The sequence below is a fragment of the Emys orbicularis genome, chromosome 6 (assembly GCF_028017835.1).
Source record: "Emys orbicularis isolate rEmyOrb1 chromosome 6, rEmyOrb1.hap1, whole genome shotgun sequence".
Lineage (NCBI taxonomy): Eukaryota > Metazoa > Chordata > Testudines > Emydidae > Emys > Emys orbicularis.
Window position 1 is genome coordinate 23,803,347 of NC_088688.1, and position 23,269 is coordinate 23,826,615.

At 41.9% G+C, this 23,269-nt stretch overlaps 1 protein-coding gene across 1 annotated transcript in view; it reads right to left on the reverse strand.

Annotated features, from left to right (window-relative positions):
* The window catches only part of ADAMTS12 (ADAM metallopeptidase with thrombospondin type 1 motif 12), a 265,348-nt gene that overhangs the window by 88,813 nt on the left and 153,266 nt on the right, over positions 1-23,269 (reverse strand). The window contains exons 10-12 of the mRNA XM_065406566.1: positions 17,866-17,958; positions 11,971-12,116; positions 10,690-10,859 (exon numbers count right to left, since the gene is read on the reverse strand). Of these exons, the coding sequence (XP_065262638.1) occupies positions 10,690-10,859; positions 11,971-12,116; positions 17,866-17,958 (409 nt within the window). The remainder of the gene's footprint in view (positions 1-10,689; positions 10,860-11,970; positions 12,117-17,865; positions 17,959-23,269) is intronic.

Here is a 23,269-nt window from a genome sequence, read left to right on the forward strand (position 1 = left end):
TTAAATAGGGTAGACGAAAGGAAGTACTATTATCCTCCTTTTGTAAATGGGGAACTGAGGCACAAGGAGATTAAAAGACTGTCCAGGTCACACAGAAAATGCACAGAAAAGCCAAATATTTAGCCAACATTTCTCAAGGCTCAATCCAGTGATTTAGCCATAAGATCATCTTTTCGCTCAGTAAGAACATGAGCACTGTTCAAAAGAGCATTTTTTGTTTAAAGCAATTTTTTGCCTAGGTGAATTTCACTAATTAATAATGACACTTTACCAAAGAAGCTGCCATCTTAAGTATTGATAGGCCAGTATATACAGAGATTCTCGTAACCCAAAATATTCATAAAATAACAGATCTGATCTTGAAACATAGGCCTTGATTTTGCAAAATACCTTTCCTTTGACTTTCTGTAGGAGTTTTGCCTGAGAAAAAACTCAAGGATCAGGCCTTAAATGTATTCCTTCAAACTGAATGGAGATTATATCACTGACTTCAATGGGAACAAGACTGAATCCTTAATACAGAGGCAGAATGGATGTAATGGAATTCCAAGTAAAGGAATCTATTAGGGAAAGTATCTATTTTACTGCAACTAGTTAACAATAAATTAAAAGACAAGAGCTTTCAAAATATTAAGACTATAAACAGAAGAGAAGTGGCAAATACTGAGAGGTACAACCCAGGCAATATTCCTATTTCAGGTCATAAAAACATCAGAGGGTCTGATTGCCCCTTTCCTATGGAAAAACACAAAGAGGCAGCCCTGGTGGGAGGAAAACTTCATAATGTTTTCTCCAAATCGTTTTAGGGGAGATAGGAATTTTCCTCCTCAGAATCTGTGGATCTCAGGGGTTCTGCAGAAGGAATGTTCTATCTGCCAGGAGGTTCTGCTTTCGCTCCTGCAGTAGCGCATCCCATTCCACCGTAGCTCCTCGGCAGCTTGTCGCCAATGGGCACCCAATGACAACAATGGGGTTTCTCTGAAAGTAAGCTTGTTACATAAGGACAACGCAAAAACTGAGTAAGGATATCAAAATTTGGCCCTGTGGCTTCCCCCCCTCCCAGTTTGTGCACACAGGAATCCCTACTCAGGCAGTGTAAATTGAACTACATTAAGCTAATCAAAGGGAACACAAATTCTCTCTCAATAGCAGAAATATTAATAAAAAGATTTCAATTGTTTCCTTCAGAGTTTACTCCCATTAATTTACATCAAAGTACATCTTCACTCTTGAGCTGGAAGTGTAATGTACATGTGCTAGTTTTGATCAGATCAGTGCACTAAAAATAACAGTGTCGCCATGGTGGCACAATCAGTGGGACAGGCTAGTCGTCTGAGTAATTGCCTAAGATAGCAGGCGTGATGTTACTCGGGACAGCCAGCCTATTCCACCACCCAGCCTTGCCACGGCTCTACTTCTATTTTTAGTGCACTAGCTTGATCAAAGCTAGCATGTGTATGTCTATCTGAGCAGGAAATTATACCTCCAGGGTAGACATACCCTTAAAAAAAGGATCCACTCTCACCTCATTTAAGTTGGTGTTTGACCAATGTGTGCTGCTGCCTAAAGACAGGATTGCAATATTTTTCCTACTACACAAGGAGTGATTCTGTGTTTCTGTTGAAATGCTGGTTCCATTGAACTCAATAGGACCAGGATTTGGCTAAGGGAAGGCTGCAGCAGAAAAATCAACCAAACAACCCCTCCCCTCACCCCAAGCACCCTAGTCATCAGAAGGGGGCATAAAAAAGAGAGAGAGTAAGAAGGCGAGCAGGTGCTTTATAATATCAAGCAATCCTTGCAACTTTAGCTTCTGCCTGATTTCAAACTAATGGCAATAGAAGGTCCTGACAGCTCAGCTCCAGAGAACGTAGCTGTACAGATCTGATCTGAAACACAGACATATTGCCTTCTGAAGACATATGAGATCCGTCACAGTTTAGTTATGTAACCCCTATTCTCCAATATATGAGAGGAGGGTAAACAGACAGTTGAGCCCATCACTGTCACGGACTGATTAAATATAACGTATCCATATAGGATTATTTCTCTTTCTAGCCTTTATTCCATAAACTCAGAGTAGGCCTCACATTGAAATACTGTTCTCCAAGAAACTAGCAGATTTAGATAAGCTAAACTGTACTCCCCTGAAGAAAATAAATTAATAAAGTAAGCAAGCCTGAGTATCTCTCCCTTATCAAGCTCGGTAGATTTAATAACATAAGGATAAACATTTTATCCTGGTTTAATTACCTCTGTCACAGAGGCACCAGTCTGCCAGTTTCAAAGAGAATTGTCTGTGGAAAATGAATAAGGCTTTTTTAACTTATTTTTTTCCTTCAGTGTAAGGTCGGCTATTTCTATATTTTGTACTTCTTTTTTATATAATGCTGGAGAAACTCTAACTACATGCCCAGTATTAAGAAAAATGATCTCTGCTGGGTTTCGCATCTCTCTTCAAATCTTGGAATCATCTGAACGCTGAACTGAAGGTGGAATTGGATGAATTTTCTCACAAAGATGAAGGCATAAGACTAGTGAACAATCTAACAGGTAGGCAACTATATGCTCCTTCAGTGTACAGTAATGAACAACCTGATACTTTTCAAATCCTGTCTCTAGGTCCCTTTCTTCCTCATGGCCCATGCCCTCTAACCCTCTCAGCAAAACACTCGGGCCACAATTTTCAGACTAGAATTCCTAACGTTAGTCATCTGCTATGGTGTCGAACCCCCACAAACCCAGTGAAGTAAATGAGAGCTAGTGCAGCTTAGTGCCTTTTAAAATCAGGTTATTGTGGTTTCTGTTCCTAATTATGGATTTGGGGGCCTAATTTTAGGCCTAAAATCCTCTTTCCAGGCCTATTCAGTTGCTCCAGGCTCAGTTATTCTTCCTGAAATTTACTCATTATATCTTTTCTCACTTCAGCCTATGTCCAACCAGGGCCGGTGCTACCATTAAGGCAAACTAGGCGGTTGCCTAGGGCGCCAAGATTTGGGGGCGCCAAAAAGTGGTGCCCCCCATTTTTTTTACAGCGTTCCTGGGCTGGGCTGCCAGCAGCACGCTGACACGTGCGGCTCAGACTCCCTCTCCCAGCGCAGCAGCCGCTCCACTTCTCCCGCCTCCCAGGCTTGCGGCGCCAATCAGCTGTTTGGCGCCGCAAGCCTGGGAGGGGAGGAGAATTAGAGCGGGGGCGGCGTGCTCGGGGAGGAGGCGGAGCAGAGGTGAGCTGGGGTGGGGAGCTGCCGCACGGCTCCCCAGGGCGGGGGGAGCTGCCGCGGGGGGGGGGGGCGCCTCAGGGTAGGGGGGAAGGGAGTTGCCGTGGGGGGGGGGGATGCCTCAGGGCAGAGGGGGGGTCCGGGGAGCTGTCGCAGGGCGGGGGGGGGGGCGCGCAAGGTGGAAGTTTCGCCTAGGGTGCAAAACTTCCTTGCACCGGCCCTGCGTCCAACTAGAGAGGCTACTGCCACAAAATTAATCTGTATCATACAGTACACACTTACTATACCTGGGTTTGCATTGACAGATTGGAACTGCGTCTGAAGCATTTCATTTAAAAGATGCAATTAAAAAAATAAATCATCGCATTATTTTCCTCATCCTTGTCCACATCTGAAGAAATCTAATTAGTGAGTTTCATATTGTTCAACATCTCTTTTCACTGTAGATCTTATTTATAAATTTACACCCAATAGACACTTTAGTTCTGATCACTTCTAATTGTAAACATTTTAGGCAAAACCCTCCCATGTTGCACACTGCAGGTGGGGAAGAAGACATAGCAGCAAGGAACTGCCTCAGTCACAGCAGCATGGAATAGCAGTAACATTCATCCACCATGCATGCCCCTTCTTGCCCAGCCCTGGTAGTATGGGGCAAGAAAACTCCATAAACCTAGTACCACTACATTCACTAGCTTCCTTCCTGGCTCATGAAGATAGCAGCTGGATTTTGCATTTTATCATCCATCCTTTCTTTCTTCAGCTCCCCTTCCTCCCTCTCTCCTGAATGTCCCTCTGCCTAGGATGACCATACATCCCGTTTTGGATGGGACAGTCCATTTCTTAAGCCCTGTCCCAGCTGTCCCGACTTTTTTGGCAAAACTGGGCATTTGTCCCATTTGCACTTGCCAACTGATCATCAGTTGGCAAGAGCAAACTGGACAAATGCCCAGTTTTGCTAAAAAAATGGAGTGTGACCCCTAACAGAGCGCGGAGGAACGTGTGGGGGAAGGGAGGGCAAGCAGCAATGCCAGCCCTGCATGGGAGGGAGGGCTCAGGAGAACGGCTCGGGCCGGGCCAGCCCCATGCAGGCAGGAGGCAGGGGGTCTTGGGCCAGTCCCACACACAGGGAGGAAAGGGGGGCCTTGGGCCGGCCCCTGGTGGTGTCCCGTTTTCCCATTGGGTAAATATGATTACCCTGATCTCTGCCCCTTCTTTCCTTTTCCTATTTCCTTCCTCATGTTAACTCCCCTCCCTTCCTGCTACTCCCCACACATCCCACCTCTGTCTCCATCATTCAATTTAAAATGTGTGTGTGTTGAGGGGAGAGGGAACTAATATGATTTGGAACCATCAAGTTGTGCATAGTAGCCTTTGTAACCACGGGATCGCATTACCATTGCTCCCCTCCTCTTTTCCCTCTTACTATTTATGTCCGTTTTCTTAAACAGACATAACATTTGTACCATGGTCTGTTAAACTCTCTCTGGGAAAGCCTACTCTGCTGAAAATAGCGAATAGAGCTGTAGCTACCATTTAAGCTTCAATATTAGACAATGCTGTAGCCTCGGGGTCCCCGGTAGCTGAATCTACCACCACCAGTAAATATTTCTTTCCATTCCTGGAAGGTCTAGAGAAAGGTCCCACAAAATCCACAGACACTCTGGCAAATGCCTCTGTGGTCTTGGGCTCCAGCAGCTCCCAGGCAGGAGCCTGCAGCATACATCCTCCCTCCTCAGCAGTCAGACCAGCCTGACATGTGCTACTCTCTTTCATACTGCTGTTTCAATTAGAGCATGCCCAGTAGGGGCGAGGGGGTGGTGGCTTCCTCAGCCCACAGTGTGGTGTTAACTCCTCCTTGTCCAGTGTGGGGCAAGTACACCCCTCACAGGCACCTTACAATGTCTCTTTAAGTCCTTACGCTTCTGACACAAGTTAGAGCTTCTGCAATAACCCTTCACTGTCTCAGAGTAGCAGCCGTGTTAGTCTGAATCCACAAAAAGAACAGGAGTACTTGTGGCACCTTAGAGACTAACAAATTTATTTGAGCATAAGCTTTCGTGGGCTAAAGCCCACTTCATCGGATGCATGTTGGTTGTTTGCCTAATTTAATAGAGGGGGAGCGTGTCAGGCCACCAGTGCAGAAGCACGCACGTGCACACAGGCGTGTGCATTTTTCTCTCACGTGTGAGCCCCCCTGTGTATGTGCGACCGATGCGGGTGAATAGGCGCGTGCAACACTGTGTGGCCATGTGCTCGTGCGTGACTGGGGCATGGGTCAGTGTGTAAATGCACATGGGTGTGAGCACCTCTGTGGCTGCCCCTCCCCCGCATGTGTGACTGCACACACAGGCGCACGAGGGCATTTGCACACGTGCCGATGCACAAACACGGGCCAGCAGGGGCCCAGCCTGGCACACACACCGAGTTCGTCTGAAACATATGGGGCTAGTTAAAGTTTCCTTCAGCCTGTCACAAGTTTTCTCTGCTCCTAGATGACCCGCAAATGACCCATCATGAGCTAACTGGAGCAAATCTCTCCTATACCTCTCAGGCACAACTATTTGCTTGCAAAATTCACCAGGAAGCTGCTTTTTTCCAGAAGGAGCTTCCCCAAATAATACACCATTTTGAATAAATAAAACTGACCTTTCCTTCCCCAGAAGGGGTCTGATCCTGTGTAGGAATCCTGGTCTGTTCCAAAGTAATATCACTTGACTGAGCCGATATAAATTCTTTCTGTGTTTCACTTAAACCTGGAACAGTCTCCGGTAGGAAAGAATCCTCAGCTCCTTCCTCAGCTGGCAAGCTGCCATTCTCAACAAACAATAGCTCAGGGGAATTCCTCCCCACCTCCGGCGCACCTCCCTGACAGCAGGCAAAGTAGAGGAATCAGATCCATGCTAGTTATAACATTAACCTGACTGGACATAGTTACAACGTCATTACCTATCAAAATATCAGCAGGTAGCAATTCCTAATACCAACCACAATATCATCCTTAACATTTTCCCACTCCGGTGGATTTTAGCCAGAGGCACAGTCATTGAAAACTCAGCCAAAGCTAGAAGATTTATACTTCTGCCAGGCAATTTATCTTTTATCACAAAACTTTCTTTAACCAAAGTAACATGAGATGCAGTATCACGCCACCCAGTACATTCAACCCCATTTACTTTTACACGCTTAATGAACTGTTCACTATCATCCCACGACTCAGTTCTAATATAATTTATGAGGCCATTTTCCTCTCCCACAATTTCCTCTGTGGCTAATGTGGTAGCATTAGCACTTACATTGGTAGCAGTGGAACCCATGAAAGGGGTTGCGGGTGCAGGTTGTGAGGTGGTTTTAAGCCTTGAGCAATTTGACTTTATATGGCTAGGGATCCCACCTTCATGGCAAACAATTGGCTTCCCCGTAAGGTAAGAGGTTTAAAATCTGGGCTCCCTGGAGATTTTTTAACACAGTTGGGGTTAGGTTTATTCTTAAATCCTTCCTCCCTTGTAAACTGGAGATTGCACCCCTCTCGAGCCCTTGACTCAACATACTCATCCACAATTTCTGCTGCCATCAAAACCGTGGAAGGTTTTTTGTCACAAATGGCTGCTTTGACATCATTGGTGACCACCCATAATAACTGCTATTGCATCACCAAATGTAACAGCTTATCAAAGCTGCCATCAGCACCCGCCCCTATTTTTTTACATAACTACGCAGTTTATGCACATATTCCACATGAGTTATATTGTCAGACTTTTTAAGATTTCTCAACTTTAAGCAATAAGACGTATTATGTTTAAGTTACAAATATGTATATGTTTAAGTTACAAACATATACAAAATTTCATAACTCCGCACACGTTGATTCACACATTATAACAATATAATAATACTCAGCAGATTATAACTAGACATACTTTGTACAAGATTTGTCACAATTTTGTGAAAGTAGTGACCATGTTATTTAGGCGGTCACCTTCCCCTTTAGATAGCATCACAGCTGCGTGTGAGTCTTCTTGCTCTCAGTGAGGGAGCACCTTTTTTCCTGACACTTCCGTCAAAAATGACTGAATCATTTGCAAGTAAAGAAGGAATGAAAAAAAAAGACCGTTTCTCTGATAAGAGAAAAATTTTGTGACTTTTTAAAAACACCTCTAGCGCCTCAGCAGAAGGTGATAGAAACTTGGGATTTGGCAGGGATGTAGTCATAGATGTGCTTTTAATTGTTCCATGAAAAACTGAATTTGATTCAGATGAATTATAAGAATTTTTAAAAAAACATACTTCATGCATGTACACTGGATCATGTTAAACAGTAAAAAATAATTCTCTCCCCAAATTCCACGTGCACTGGCCCTGTATGTCCATTTTCACCAAGTGGGTGATATATCCAGATTCCAGTGAATGTACACATTCTGCATAACAAAATGGAATGGAATTTCAGTTTTCTTACATAGAAAATTGCATAATGTGACCTGTGAATGTATGTAGTTTTTGTGTCAGGCCCTAAGTGCTTTGGATTTATTGTGGTTTGTTTTTATTGACAAACTCTTTCATAAGATACTTAATCACCCTTATTTTCTTTGTTCAAACTGAGGAAACCACTTTGATAATGCTTTCCTGGACTACTGCCTGTTCCAATCTTATCTTCAGTAGTATATTTATTTGATGAGTGTGGCACTAGGTGATATTTAAGAAGTTTATTCATAGCTGTCAAGCATTAAACACACAGTAAATTTGATGACAAATGCTACTGGCAGAAAGTAGATCTAAAGTCAAAGCAAAGTGCCAACCTTTGAGCATAACAAAGGGAAGAAGGAGGATCTGGGGAACTACAGGCCAGTCAGCCTCACCTCAGTCCCTGGAAAAATCATGGAGCAGGTCCTCAAGGAATCAATTATGAAACACTTAGAGGAGAGGAAAGTGATCAGAAACAGTCAGCATGGATTCACCAAGGGGAAGTCGTGCCTGACTAATCTAATTGCCTTCTATGATGAGATAACTGGCTCTGTGGATGAGGGGAAAGCAGTGGATGTGTTATTCCTTGACTTTAGCAAAGCTTTTGATACAGTCTCCCACAGTATTCTTGCCGCCAAGTTAAAGAAGTATGGGCTGGATGAATGGACTGTAAGGTGGATAGAAAGCTGGCTAGATCGTCGGGCTCAACGGGTAGTGATCAATGGCTCCATGTCTAGTTGGCAGCCGGTTTCAAGCGGAGTGCCCCAAGGGTCGGTCCTGGGGCCGGTTTTGTTTAATATCTTTATTAATGACCTGGAGGATGGTGTGGACTGCACTCTCAGCAAGTTTGCAGATGACACTAAACTGGGAGGCGTGGTAGATACACTGGAGGGTAGGGATCGGATACAGAGGGACCTAGACAAATTAGAGGATTGGGCCAAAAAAAACCTGATGAGGTTCAACAAGGACAAGTGCAGAGTCCTGCACTTAGGACGGAAGAATCCTATGCACTGCTACAGACTAGGGACCGAATGGCTAGGTAGCAGTTCTGCAGAAAAGGACCTAGGGGTCACAGTGGACGAGAAGCTGGATATGAGTCAACAGTGTGCTCTTGTTGCCAAGAAGGCTAACGGCATTTTGGGCTGTATAAGTAGGGGCATTGCCAGCAGATCGAGGAACGTGATCGTTCCCCTTTATTCGACATTGGTGAGGCCTCATCTGGAGTACTGTGTCCAGTTTTGGGCCCCACACTACAAGAAGGATGTGGAAAAATTGGAAAGAGTCCAGCGGAGGGCAACAAAAATGATTAGGGGTCTGGAGCACATGACTTATGAGGGGAGGCTGAGGGAACTGGGATTGTTTAGTCTCCAGAAGGGAAGAATGAGGGGGGATTTGATAGCTGCTTTCAACTACCTGAAGGGGGGTTCCAAAGAGGATGGAGCTCGGCTGTTCTCAGTGGTGGCAGATGACAGAACAAGGAGCAATGGTCTCAAGTTGCAGTGGGGGAGGTCTAGGTTGGATATTAGGAAACACTATTTCACTAGGAGGGTGGTGAAGCACTGGAATGCGTTACCTAGGGAGGTGGTGGAATCTCCTTCCTTGGAGGTTTTTAAGGCCCGGCTTGACAAAGCCCTGGCTGGGATGATTTAGTTGGGAATTGGTCCTGCTTTGAGCAGGGGGTTGGACTAGATGACCTCCTGAGGTCCCTTCCAACCCTGATATTCTATGATTCTATGATTCATAACTTCTGTAAACAGTTTATTGTTCTTAGGTGAAGGAACAAGTAATGTTGGTAATTCTTGCTGGATAGGCTTTTGAAGTCCAGCGCTCACAGTAGAGATAGCTCCTGATCACTAATTGCTTTCGAATGTTTCCCATTTCTACCTAGATTTTTTTGCCTGTTCAAACTCCCCAGATCCAGTTCCCCACTTGCAGACTCCCTGCCGGTCAGCACTGTGCAGGAGAGGGTAACTGCACTTGATGGCTGCTGCAGCTGTGGAGTGGTGGAATGAGATGGGCAGGGAGCCTGCCAAGACCATGGACTGCTGCAGCGACAGGACACTGGGAATGAGGTTGCATCTGGGAGTGCTGGCCCCTCCTGACCCACTCCCACTGTGTGTGCCAGGCACCCCTTCTTCTCCCCAGGCCCATCCCTCCCTGATTGCTGAACACCTCCTCACTCGCTCTTCTCTGTGAGAAGGGGTGCTCCCTCCTCCCCTTCCCCCATTCATTACTGAGTGCTGGGCATCCCCTCCCTACTGTCTGAAAAAGATACTTTGAAAAAAAACACTGAGAGCCTACGCCACCCAGGACTTTCGGAATTCACACTGAAGCCCCTTACAGAGCTGTAGGGTTTAAAGCCAGAAAGGATCACCCCAGTTCAACTAGTCTGATCTCCTGTATATCACAGGCCACCAGCACCTGCACCCAGCACAATCAACCCAACAACCACAACTAGACCAACATATTACACAGCCCCAGGAGACTAGACAGTTGCATTCAACTGACAGAGGATAGGAAGGACAGAGGTGCGCCCGTGCTTAAGGCCCCACAATGGCAGGGAAATGGTTAAGTGAGTTATATTACATGTAACTGCACAAGTCACCAGTTGTAAACTGTTTATTTTTAGAAAGAAGTTTAATTTTTGGAATGGAGATTAGAGATAATGTCTAACTCCTAATTGTCTTTATTTGTTGCTTTTTTCCTGTCCTCCCAGCCCCCAGTATTAATACTGATATTTATCCAGAAAACAGCAAAGCTAATTTTTGGCACTGGTTTCCACCCGTTTTTAAATTGTTGAGATAAACACTGATTAATTCCTGGGAAAGTAAGCAAACAAACAAACAGAAACGAAAGGCCTTATTTATAGGACCTGAAACTTCAACCAGGACCAATGTGGCTTTCAAAGTGGTATTTTTCTTAGGTAAGTCAAAGACTCATGTTCATTTACTTCCCTTTCACACATTATTTATCTCTAAGTGCTCTGAATTTGACTGTGTTAGCTCCTTACCTGTGTTATAAACTGGAATCCACTGGTAGAATTCATTCTTGTAGGGAACTGTGTCAAATTCACTGCATTGCATCTGACGAAAGGTTGGTGTGTCTCGTCGACATGGGAGAATGTTACACATGCGGTAGCGTTTCCTTTCTCCAGTGCAATACTTTCCTCCAAACTGTGGCCTAGAAGTAAAGTGTGAAGTTTTGGGGCTTTAGAGTCTGTATGAAAGTTAGGTGTGTTTTATTTTAAATTAGTACATTCATAACAAGGTGCTGAACACTGAAGTCAATGGGGACTTGACTTCTCAGTCACTTAGGGCAAGTCTACACTTGAAATGCTGCATCAGCACAGCTGCACCAATGCAGGTGTGCTGCTGTAGCATGATAATGAATCTGCTCTATGCCAATGGGAGAACTCTCTTCCATCAGAGTAGTTAATTCACCTTCCAAGAGGCAGTAGTTTTCCCGCTGACATAGCGCTATCTGGGGGGAGGGGGGGTTGGTCAATATAACTATATCACTCGGGGTGTGGATTTTTCACACCCCAGAGTGACATAGTTATACCAATATATGTCTGCAGTGCAGACCAGACCTTAGGCACTTTGGAAAATGTGACACATAGTGTTATTTGTTTAAGACAGTAACATATAGATAGTTCATCATGAGCTCAACCATGTCAGGAGCTGATCACTCCTTGGAGTTAGGCGCCTAACTACCTTGGAGGATCTGGGCCCTAAGTGTTTCCGTCCTTTTTGAAAATGAGACACAGGCATTTAAAAAAAAAAATTGCCCTATGCATACCTATTTTACTAGATTCTTAGAATCCATCACCAGGATCTCTGAGACTTCAAATGAAGCTGGTTTAGGATCAAATGTGACTTGTAAGTACTCATCAGCTCTCAGGAATAGGCCACTAATCTTTACCCTCACATAGTTATTGAGGATATTGCAAATTATCCAAAGTAGTATAATTAAAACAATGTTTCTGATGTTTGTATTAATCCTGCAGGTGAAGATTTTCGTCTCTCTTGGGTGGAAGTAATTTCCATGGAAGGTAAGAAAGACTGAGAAGCAACATGAAAATTGTAAAAGGCAAGGCTGGTGAATTCTAGACAGGGGTGTTTCTATGGGGAGAAGTGGATTCAATGGTTGTCTTGCTGCAGTAGCTGTTAATAATATGGTGAAAAACAAAAGTGTCCCTATCCTCACAAATACCCATCAGACCTCTCAAACACCTTGCATTACATACAAAAAGCATTGAAAGGGTTGGTGATGAACTGTGCACACAACTTACTCTGGGTTATTGCAGGGTCTTTCTGCGCTTTGAACTCCTGCCCCACACGTCCGTGTGCAATGGGACCAGGAGGACCATGTGCCCCATCCACCATTTATCATTTCTGGATTCTCTCCCACTGTAATGCACTCCGCGTTGAAGCACCACTGAATAATAAAGAAAAAGCAAATACATAGGGTCAGAAAATTATCAATGCAAAAAAAAATGCAGACTGATGAACGCTTGAATTAAAATCTAGTTAGCTGTGTGTGCTGAAAACCATTTAATCAGATTTGTTGGTCTAAAGATGACCTAGAACAGTGGTTCTCAACCAGGGGAACACGTACCCCTGAGGGTACATAGACGTCTTCCAGGGGGTACATCAACGCATCTAGATATTTGCCTAGTTTTACAACAAGCTACATAAAAAGCACTAGTGAAGTCAGTACAAACTAAAATTTCATACAGACAATGACTTGTTTATACTTCTCTATATACTATGCACTGAAATGTATGTGTAATATTTATATTCCAATATAAATTTATTTTATAATTATATAATAAAACCAGAAAGTAAGCAATTTTTCAGTAATAGTGTGCTGTGACACTTTTGTATTTTTATGTCTGATTTTGTAAGCAGGTCGTTTTTAAGTGAGGTGAAACTTGGGGTATACAAGACAAATCAGACTCCTGAAAGGGTACAATAGTCTGGAAAGGTTGAGAACCACTGACTTAGAAGAGGTAAAATCCCCTCATCCTGTCAGACAACGTCAAGCAACATTTCCTCAGCAAAATTCTATTGACAACTGTTGGTCATGACTAAACGATTTGGCGGTTCCTTCAGACCTTAAACTCTATGACTCTCAATGTCATTCATATTTTGTATGTATCTATTGCTAGAAACGTAGGCATCTTCCATCTGTATTCTATTGGAGATGGAATGGAAAAGTCCTTCAGTTAGAGACTTATGGTGATAGGTCACTAAAGGAAGTGTGTGATGAGATGAGATGGGTTCAAATTCAGAGGAGACATAAATGGCGGTGCAAGTTACAAATGGTGCACATAAATGTAACATGGCACAGCTAACCAACAGAAGGTGCTGTAGTAGGAAAAGAAACCAAAAGAGAATGTACAAAGTGTAAAATTAAGCAGTTCGTCCCTTCCCACACACAAGGTCAAATTCTGATCTAAATTACACTAGTATAAATCCAGAGTAATCTCACTTAAGTTCTGCTTCATCTACTGTACATCCTGCATATAAATAACTGTCATGGGTTTTGGCATACACAGAATAATAAGTAGTAGAACCTATTTATCTAAAGGCTTAGAAAAATGTGTATGATATTATACCATATTATTTAAGAAATAGTAAATGATCATGTATTTAAAGACTGTGGTTCAGATTTTCATCAGATGTAAGTCAGCATAATTCCACTGATTTTAACAGCCCTAAGCCAGTTTACACTATCTGAAGATCTAATCCACTGTATCACAATCCGTAAGCACGAGAGCAGACAGCTCAACTGTGCAAAATTAATATAGTCAACAGTTTTTTATGGACAGAAATGATCTTATACAAGTATTGTTAGTCCGAGTGTCAGAATCATATAAATAGAGCAGTACTTAACAATTACCCTTTGCAGGTAAAACTAAGTTTTTAAATATGTACCATACGTATATTCCCCCAAAAGCATTTTACAAACTTAAACTAATATATAGATTATCCTAGGATAATTTCATCTTCCACTGATAGGCAACCACCTCTGAGGTGACATGGAAGAAGAGTACCATATCCAAATGAAATCTCAGGGGGAATTTAGGGGGCACAGGGCAATTACCTGAGCTGGAATTTGGCCATAACACTGTGGTTAACACAATTTTTCTTACAAAAAATGCCATGTTAACTTTAATGACCTCAGTCTTGGCTTTTCTATTCTATTAGGTTCCCATAATTTGCTCATCACTTTATTAGCTGAGCCCCTTCCAGTAGAGCATAAGCAATGTGATTGACATCGATCACATGTTCACTCTTTCGCCCAGCGTTTGCAGGCCATCTCTGCCAGGCTTCAGGAGTGCAGAGGAGCCACTGCAGTGCTAGGGTCCAGGTGGCTGGAACCACCAAACTCCCATATACCCACTCCAGGGTGGGAGGATGAGGAGGAAAAATTACAAGTCACTGCTGTGCAAAAAGGAATCAAAATTAACGTTATATAACAAAATGGTCGGGAGAAACTGAGCTGCTGCCTTCTTTCACTGCTGGAGGCAGAAAATCTGGTGGCCTGAACTGAAGAGCGGGGCTTAATCCTGGAGCCTCCAGCAACAACTTTGGAGCTCCTCCGAATTCCACAGGTGGGAGGTATTGCCCATTAGTGGTGACTGAGGAGATATTCTGTGCAACAGAATTGACTTGAAATGAAGCAAACATAATTTCTGCTCAATTAAATTATAGCCAATATACAGCTCCTGTAGTTGCTTTATATAAGTAATTAAACAATAGAAAGTACTGTCACTGTATCTTTCAATCCCCTTCTCTCTCTATGAAGATATCTAGCTAGTTCAGATTCAGTATTTATTCTGATAGCCTTAGTTTCTATTCTACACACCACTAAACTTAGTTGACAACTTGTTCCACGTGTTTACTATACTTTGATTTAAATAATCCAATGAGTTCTTTACGGATCTGAAAGATTTCCCCTGGTGTCCACCATAGAAAGACCACCCCCATCACAATAAACAATATTCTCCTCCCCTCTCCTCAGCAGTGCTTCCCATCCATTTAGACTAGATCCTCAGCCTTCCCATTGAAAGTATCTGCATGAACCCTCTATTCCCCCAACCTTTCCTTCTTTTCCCTAGGTCGTTTCCAAATCCCTACTTTTGAAGAAAACCATCTCTCCTGTGGTCACCTGCTCCAATCCACTACTAGTCCAGCAATCATTAGCCCTGCACTGATTCATGCTGTTATGCTACCCTGACTTAGAGGCATCCTAGAGTGAATTTTGCCACTGGCAATCACCATGCAGCACCAAGGAGCCGAGTCAGCATTTGGTTATTTTTCCCTGCCAATGGAGGATTTTGCCTTACAGGGTATTCAGTGGTGCTTTGAAATGTAAACATCCCACCACACTGTTCACCACTTCCTCTGAGAAACTAATCCTCAGCTAAATAACTGAACATCATCTCACTGGTCAGGAAAACTTTCCCTTTCTTTCATTTCATTCCACTCCTCTTAGTTTAAATTGCATTTTCATTCTATGAGTCTGAACGTTGAACCTCTGAACAAAGGTTTCCTGTTGAACCCATACTGTGAGCTAGACTGTGGTGCCTTGGTGGGGTCCTGCTGCATCAAAACCGTTGACCTGCCTGAACAATAACACCAGCTGGCTCAAAACTGAATATCTTTCATGGAATGTGTTATGAGCAGGGGGACTGTAAACTTTCAGGCTTGTCTACACATGAAAGTTATTCCAGAATAAGGTAGGTTGCAAATGTAAAGTGGAATAACTATTTGGGAATAACTGTGTAGACAACCCCTTATGGGCAGTTTGAAGGGGCTGCAGAGGGAATGACCCACTTTGCCACAGAACCACAGCGCACTGACTTGTTCAGGTAATGAGACTTTAGTCATGGAGAGGAAATGGATTTATCTCATGAAATCCCGATTAAGGACATAATCCTGAGAGGATCGGAGCACTCATGACTCCCACTGAAGTGCTTGTCATGTTTTAGGATTGAACCCCCAAACCATTTAATAGCTATGCATTTCAAATCTTCCTTTACAAGACAGCTAGCGCAATAATTACACTAGGGAAATTTCACCAGTATGGAGTCTGAGGGTGGTGCTTCGGGCTCCAGCAATGCGACAAATTCAGAACAAGACTCAGGGGCCTGACTCCCTTAGCGAGCAGAGGCTGTGGACGGCTTTAAGAAGTACTGAGGTCATACCTTACAGTCCCTGTGAACTAGGAAGTTGAGCTCCTGCTGGCTAGCAATAGGCATGGATTGAAAAGAAAGCTATTAGTCCTCTCAGTTGGAAGAAAAACAGTAAAGTAATGATAATAAAAGCAAGCGGGAAAAGGTCAGGGTTTAAGATTAATAACAGAGAAAAATGTTACTATGAGTGAACTCCATTAAGCAATAGAAAATATGAAAAGCTGGAGGCTGAAAAACTCAGCAAAACAAAGATATGAGACATCTCTCAGGATCCACTTAGTTTAATCTGGAACAAATGACAAAACCTGTTATGTCACAATTAGGGCTGTCAAGCGATTAATTTAAATATTTTTGGATGTTTTCTACATTTTCAAATATATTGATTTAAATTACAACACAGAATACAAAGTGTACAGTGCTCACTTTATATTTATTTTTATTACAAATATTTACACTGTAAAAAACAAAAGAAATAGTATATTTCAATTCACCTAATACAAGTACTGTAGTGCAATCTCTTCATAATGAAAGTTGAACTTACAAATGTAGAATTATGTACAAAAAATAACTGCATTCAAAAATAAAACAACGTAAAACTTTAGAATCTACAAGTCCACTCAGTCCTACTTCAGCCAAATCGCTCAGATAAACAAGTTTGGTTACAATTTGCAGGAGATAATGCTGCTCACGTCTTGTTTACAATGTCACCTGAAAGTGAGAACAGGCGTTCACATGGCACTGTTGTGGCCGGCATCGCCAGATATTTACATGGCAGATGCGCAAAAGATTCATATGTCCCTTCATGCTTCAACCACCATTCCAGAATATATGCATCCATGCTGATGACGGGTTCTGCTCAATAATGATCCAAAGCAGAGTGGACCGACACATGTTCATTTTCATCATCTGAGTCAGCTGCCACCAGCAGAAGAAGGTTGATTTTCTTTTTTGGTGGTTCGGGTTCTGTAGTTTCGGCATCGGAGTGTTGCTCTTTTAAGACATCTGAATGCATTCTCTACACCTCGTCCCTCTCAGTTTTTGGAAGGCACTTCAGCTTCTTAAACCTTGGGTCAAGTGCTGTAGCTATACTTAGAAATCTCACATTGATACCTTCTTTGCGTTTTGTCAAATCTGCTATGAAAGTGTTCTTAAAACGAACATATGCTGGGTCACCATCCACGACTGCTATAACATGAAATATATGGCAGAATGCAGGTAAAACAGGAGACATACAATTCTCCCCCAAGGAGTTCAGTCACAAATTTAATTAACGTATTATTTTTTTAATGAGCATCATCAGCATGGAAGCATGTCCTCTGGCATGGTGGTCAAAGCATGAAGGAGCATATGAATGTTTAGCATATCTGGCACGTAAATACCTTGCAATGCCGGCTACAAAAGTGCCATGCGTGAACGCCTGTTCTCCCTTTCAGGTGACATTATAAATAAGAAGCAGTCAGAAATATCTCCCGTAAATGTAAACAAACTTGTTTGTCTTAGCAATTGGCTGAACAAGAAGTAGGACTGAGTGGACTTGTAAGCTCTAAAGTTTTACTTTGTTTTGTTTTTGAGTGCAGTTATGTAACAAAAAAACCACCCCTACATTTGTAAGTTACACTTTCATGATAAAGAGATGGCACTACAGTACTTGTATGAGGTGAACTGAAAAATACTATTTCTTTTATTTTTACAGTGCAAATATGTGTAATAAAAAATAATAATATAAAGTGAGCACTGTACACTTTGTATTCTGTGTTGTAATAGAAATCAATATATTTGAAAATGTAGAAAAACATCCCAAAATATTTAATAAATTTCAATTGAGGTTCTATTGTTTAACAGTGCGATTAATCGCAATTAATTTTTTTAATCGCCGTTAATTTTTTGAGTTAATCACGTGAGTTAACTGCGATTAATCGACAGCCCTAGTAACAATTTATATTTTCTGATCTTCATTTTCATACAAGAGAAGCCCATAATCACTTTCTTTTCTCCACATCTAGTTCCATCTGCGGCAGCATCCAGTTTTGAGCGGCAGGAACCTTTCACTGAGCACCAGAGTGTCTGGCAAATATTCTGTAAGAAAGAGAACAAACTGCAGCTGCCTTCAGAAGAGTTGAACTCCCAGGCCACGATTTTCACAAGTCATTAACAATTTTTGGGTATCTCAATTTGAGATACCTTTTAGGGGCTTGACTTTCAGAGGTCAGGATGCTTAGACCTTTTTGAAAGCTAGGCCCCTTTAAAGTTATCTCAAAATCAGAAACTCCAAATCTCTAGTCACTGTTTACAATTTTAGCCACAGAACAACTTTAAATTTACTCCTCATTAGTGTGTTGTCATAGATCTGTGCACAAATACAAAACTGTGAATATATTGTATCCAGCTGACTGAATTCAAGTTCTCTTGAGAGTTTAAAAGTTCTCCCTATTGTCTGAACTGACATACCTCCCAAGCACCCACTGTTCATTGGAAACATTTCTTTACAAAGCTTGGGGCATATTGCCCATGCAGAAGAAGCCTCAAGAGGGGAAAACGTACCATGGCCACCTGACTGTGTTTTCTCTTCATTAATCATGCTGTTGGAAGTATGTTTGACTTCTCCTTACAAGTGTCTCACCTTATTGACAGAATATTATTGCTGCAGTACCTACAGGCCAAATCCCCAAGTCTTCACTCAGTCTTAATCAGACAAGCACCTATCCATTTCAGTGTGCATTCACCTATAAAAAGACTGTTTACAAAATAAATTAGGACCTCAGGATTGGCTGGTAATTCTGCTTTTGGAATTAGGTTTCTCTGCACTATATATTTTTCATTGCTGCCTAATGCCTGTAATTTAGATTTAATCCTATGTACCTCAATTTTCATCCCTTTTTTGTTTTGTTATATTGTAGGTTTTTTCTTCCTATTGTACATTGAACAATTTACAGTGTGTGTGTGTGTGTGTGTGTGTGTGTATATATATTAGTTACAATGTATAAATAACTTTATACACACACACATATATGTTACTATTTAAAATTAAAAATGGGCTTTAAGGGGCAAAATTTGGATGTAGTTCAGGAGTTTAAACCCTCCAAGCATACAAATTTCAAGTAAATCCAGATCTAGCGTTTTGGTTCAGCCTTTCATAGGCATGGGGTCAGATTATCAAAATAGTTCAGCATCAACTATTGGGGACCAATTTTCAAGAAAGCTCAGTTCCTATTTTGGCACTTAAATAATGGCTAGATTTTCCAAAGGACTCAGCACTTATCAGTTATCATTGTGACAACAACGTGACAAGTACTTTTGAAAATCTGACCCATAGGGCCTACCAGCCACATTCAAATATGAATTTGGATTCCAAAGTTTGGATCCTGAGTTTGGCCTATCTCTGTTTAAATCATTCACAAAGTGTTTGTTTCAAGTGAGTTGCTTGTTACTTATGTGTATTGTTTGTGGGCTCCTATTATGATCACATATTTAGAACACTGGGAAAGAAAGATGATGACAGAGAACTGCTCAAAGTATTCTAAAATCTTCACTCAAAGCATGGTACTCTGCGGCTATATTATTATTGCTCATTTAATTGATTTTAGGTGAAGCAAACATGTCAGTGGCTGCATTGAAGTTCCCTATTTATTATTCAATACTAGCATTGTTTAGAGCAGGGGTTCCCAACTGTGGGCCATGGCCCAAAGGTGGGCTGCGACAGTCCTGGGTGGTCTGCCAGCGCAACTGCATTTGCCAGTCAAGCTCTTAGTAAATCTTTAACTCCACGTGACTCATGTAATCGAAGTCAAAGCTATATAAATGTAGTGTTTTGAGCTGTTTATGTTGGACAGAGTATAGAAAAAACGTTATTTTTTAAGAAACAAGCTGCAATATGTCAAGTTTAATTCTTACGAGTAAAGTGGTGCATTTCACTGCAAGGTAACCTAGCAAAATAGGCACAGTTCACCATTTATAACTGTAAAAAATGGCAAGCAGTATTTCAATCTGACATGGATCGATTTATTTTTCAGAAACGAGAAGGGTGCACTGGTGAAGAAGATAATAAAAGTCCCAGACCAGCTACAGAAACACGAAATGAGCCAGTCAAAAAAATAAAGAAAGTGGTAAGAAAATATGATAAAACATACTTGAAGTTTGGATTCTCCTTTATTGGATCATCTGAGTACCCGTTGCCTCAGTGTAGTATAAAATAACTGTTATTTTATATTTTTATTTACAATATTCAATTCTTTTCTAATTAATACAGATTAGGGTTGGGTCTTTACTTACACAGCTCAGAAATGCAGATTTTACACTAAAAAAATTGAAAATACAATATAGTGTTCAAAGCTGGACATCTATTGTGTTTTAAAGTCAACAAATAACACAATGTGTTTAACAATTTTGTTAACATTGTTGCATTGCTTATTGTTCAGTTTTATACATTTATACATTGCGTTTTCTATGTCTGAATGCCACATTTTACTCTCAACATTTTTTTAAAGTGCAGCTTTACTAAAACTGTTTGGTTTCAAAGATCTTGAAGCATATCTTTGAGTGCATATTGCTAGGAATTTCTATCATTACACATGGTTACATTAAAATGAAAAGGAAGCCAACACTGTTTATTTACTGTGTTATAGATTATGTGTATGTAATAATTAAAATTAATAATTTTCCTAAATAAGTGTTAATAGTGGGCTATACTGCCAATTGCAGATGCACAGGTGGGCCTCAGGGAAAAAAAGTTTGGGAATCCCTATTTAGGGGGCAGTTGGGGACATTACATTTTCTGAATGTAGTCGCAGAGTTAAAATCTGTTCTGGCTGAGTGGTTTTCTACCACTGTGTATGGAAAGTTTTGTTCTTTATCTATTATATATGGAGTATGTTTTGTTCTTTTTCAACTATGTGACGGGTACTCCGCCACTATATTTCATGTACTCAAGAAGAAATACACAGTTGATAAATGTACTTTTAGCTTTCATCCACTAGAATAGCCTGTTCGACTACTAGACTAGGGCTTTAAGATGAACACATCCTGCTGCTGGTAGTTACATTTTCACGCTAGGCAAAAATCCATAGATGTTATAACCAAATATTATCTTCCATTGAAAAAGTGAAGGATTTAGGCAGGAAACTCATTAGCTTTAATAGAAGTTATCCACATAAATCTCCATGCACATGAATTTCCCCCCATCATTAATAATGCTAGGTTAAAAAAAAGATACTACACACACCAAAGAAGTAGCAGTGTTCAGTGGGCATATGTGGGAGTGACAGTCAGAAACTCATGGCTCTGAAATTGATACAGTGCATGACAAGTCATTTATTTATTATCAGCAGTGTGCGAGGCACTTTACACACATGTATGAAATCAGGGTCTCTGCCTTGCAGAGCTTCCAATCTAAATGACCTCTAACCTCAGAGGCTAAACACCAAATTCCAATCTCATTAAAATGGGAGTTTTGGAGATAAAGATTCAGCGACAAGGCATTCATAACCACAGTTTCAAAGGTGCAGATCACCTGCAGCTCTCATTGCATTAAAGGGAGCTGTGGGTGCTCTACTTCTTGGAAAAATCTGCCCATTAATTTGTTTCAATTTCTTCCTCAGCATAATAGGGATACTATTTACCAACTTCACAGGCTGCCTAGTATAAACCTTGCTCAAAGTGATCATTTCAACATAGAAAACCCTTGGCCAAATTCAGATAAATACAGCTGAGTGTAAGCAGACACATCTCTAATGGGAATTCACTAGACCTATAAACAGTGAGGTAAGTTACACATTGAGTGCAAGTTAGTCAGAAAGCGAGAGTTAAGTCAGGAGCAGCAAAAGCTCCCTAAAAGTGGGGGGAAGCCACAGATGCATGAATCATGCCTCCCCCCCCCCCCGCACTACATCTTTTCCCCTGAGGCCCTACCCTTATGTCGCCCCTCCTCCCCGAGCCTCGCCCTCACCCCTTCCCCCGAGGTTCTGCTCACCCTCTGCCTCTTTCCCCCAGCCCCAGCCCCCCGCTCACTCTTCTCCACAACCTCTCCCCATCACTCGCCCTTATGGCTGATAAAAAGTGATCTTTGGATGTCCTTGTTAATTTAATTTGATGCAAGCCTATATGAAAGGATAGTTTACTGGCATATTGGCACGGATTGAAGAGTCAAGGGTGTGTAAAATTAACTTAGGCTACATCTGGCATAGCCCTCCCGCTTTTAAAAGTGATGGGGCCATGGCCCCCAGCCCCACCCCCATTCCGGCACCCCTGCGTTAAGTAGAAAGGGCAAGGCAGTGTAAATCTCAGCCAGCCCTCTCATAGAATATACCTGGGGTACTTCTACACCGCATGCTTCTTTCAGTGGCATATGAGTACAGTAGAGTACACACACAAATAGCGCCCCCTAGCATGGCTATAGCTAGGAGAGTAGACTGAGGCATGGCTGAGGTGAGTAGAGTAAAGACATGCCTGAAGGGTGTGGATATGTACCTGAGTATCTACCCTACACAGCTCCCTTCCAGCCCAAGCTGTGCCTCCTAGCTACACTGTTGTTTTTAGCAGTGTAGTGTCCCACTGCCTCCCTGCTGCTGGAGCCCTTCCCTGACACAGGGAAAGGCTCTGGCAGCGGGGAGTTGCTGAAGCCTTTCCCCAGAGCTCCCCCAATGCCAGAGCCTTTCACCGACAAAAAGGGTTACCCACCACAGTGTGGCTGCTGCTGCCCTTTCATTGTGGCATGTAGCTACACATCTGTTGATCACTTGATGATTACCTGTTCTGTTCATTCCCTCTGAGGCACCTGGCATCGGCAACTGTCAGAAGACAGGATACTGGGCTAGATGGACCTTTGGTCTGACCTAGTCTCGCCGTTCTTATGTTCTTATACCCTGCACATCGCTGACAGTGCTGTGTGGTGTAGACGTAGCCTAAGTTAATTTTACACACCCTTGACTCTTCTGTCTGTGCCAATATGCCAGTAAACTATGCTTTCATATAGGCTTGCATCAAATAAAATGAATAAGGACATCCACAGACCATTTCAAAATAATCAGTGTAAAATACCTCACTTTTTGTTGATTTCATTGTAGGATTAAACAGAATACACAATTCATTGCTTGTGCATTATTACTTGCAAAATATAGGCCTTGCAGTAAAAATGCTACAAATTAATTTGCTGACATATATTTAGTGATAAATTAACTAGTCAGGAGATGCCAAATGCAAAGGCCTAGTAGCTTCACATTCAAGCAGAAGCAGAATTAACCAATAATACAAAATGATACTTTAATTTCCTAGAGTACGAAAAGATAAATTACAGCTGCAAAGAACAACTGTGAAACATGTAATGAATGCATTATATCTATCCATACTGTTCATTCTGATTGAGAAGATTAATCAGAAATGTACAATACCACCA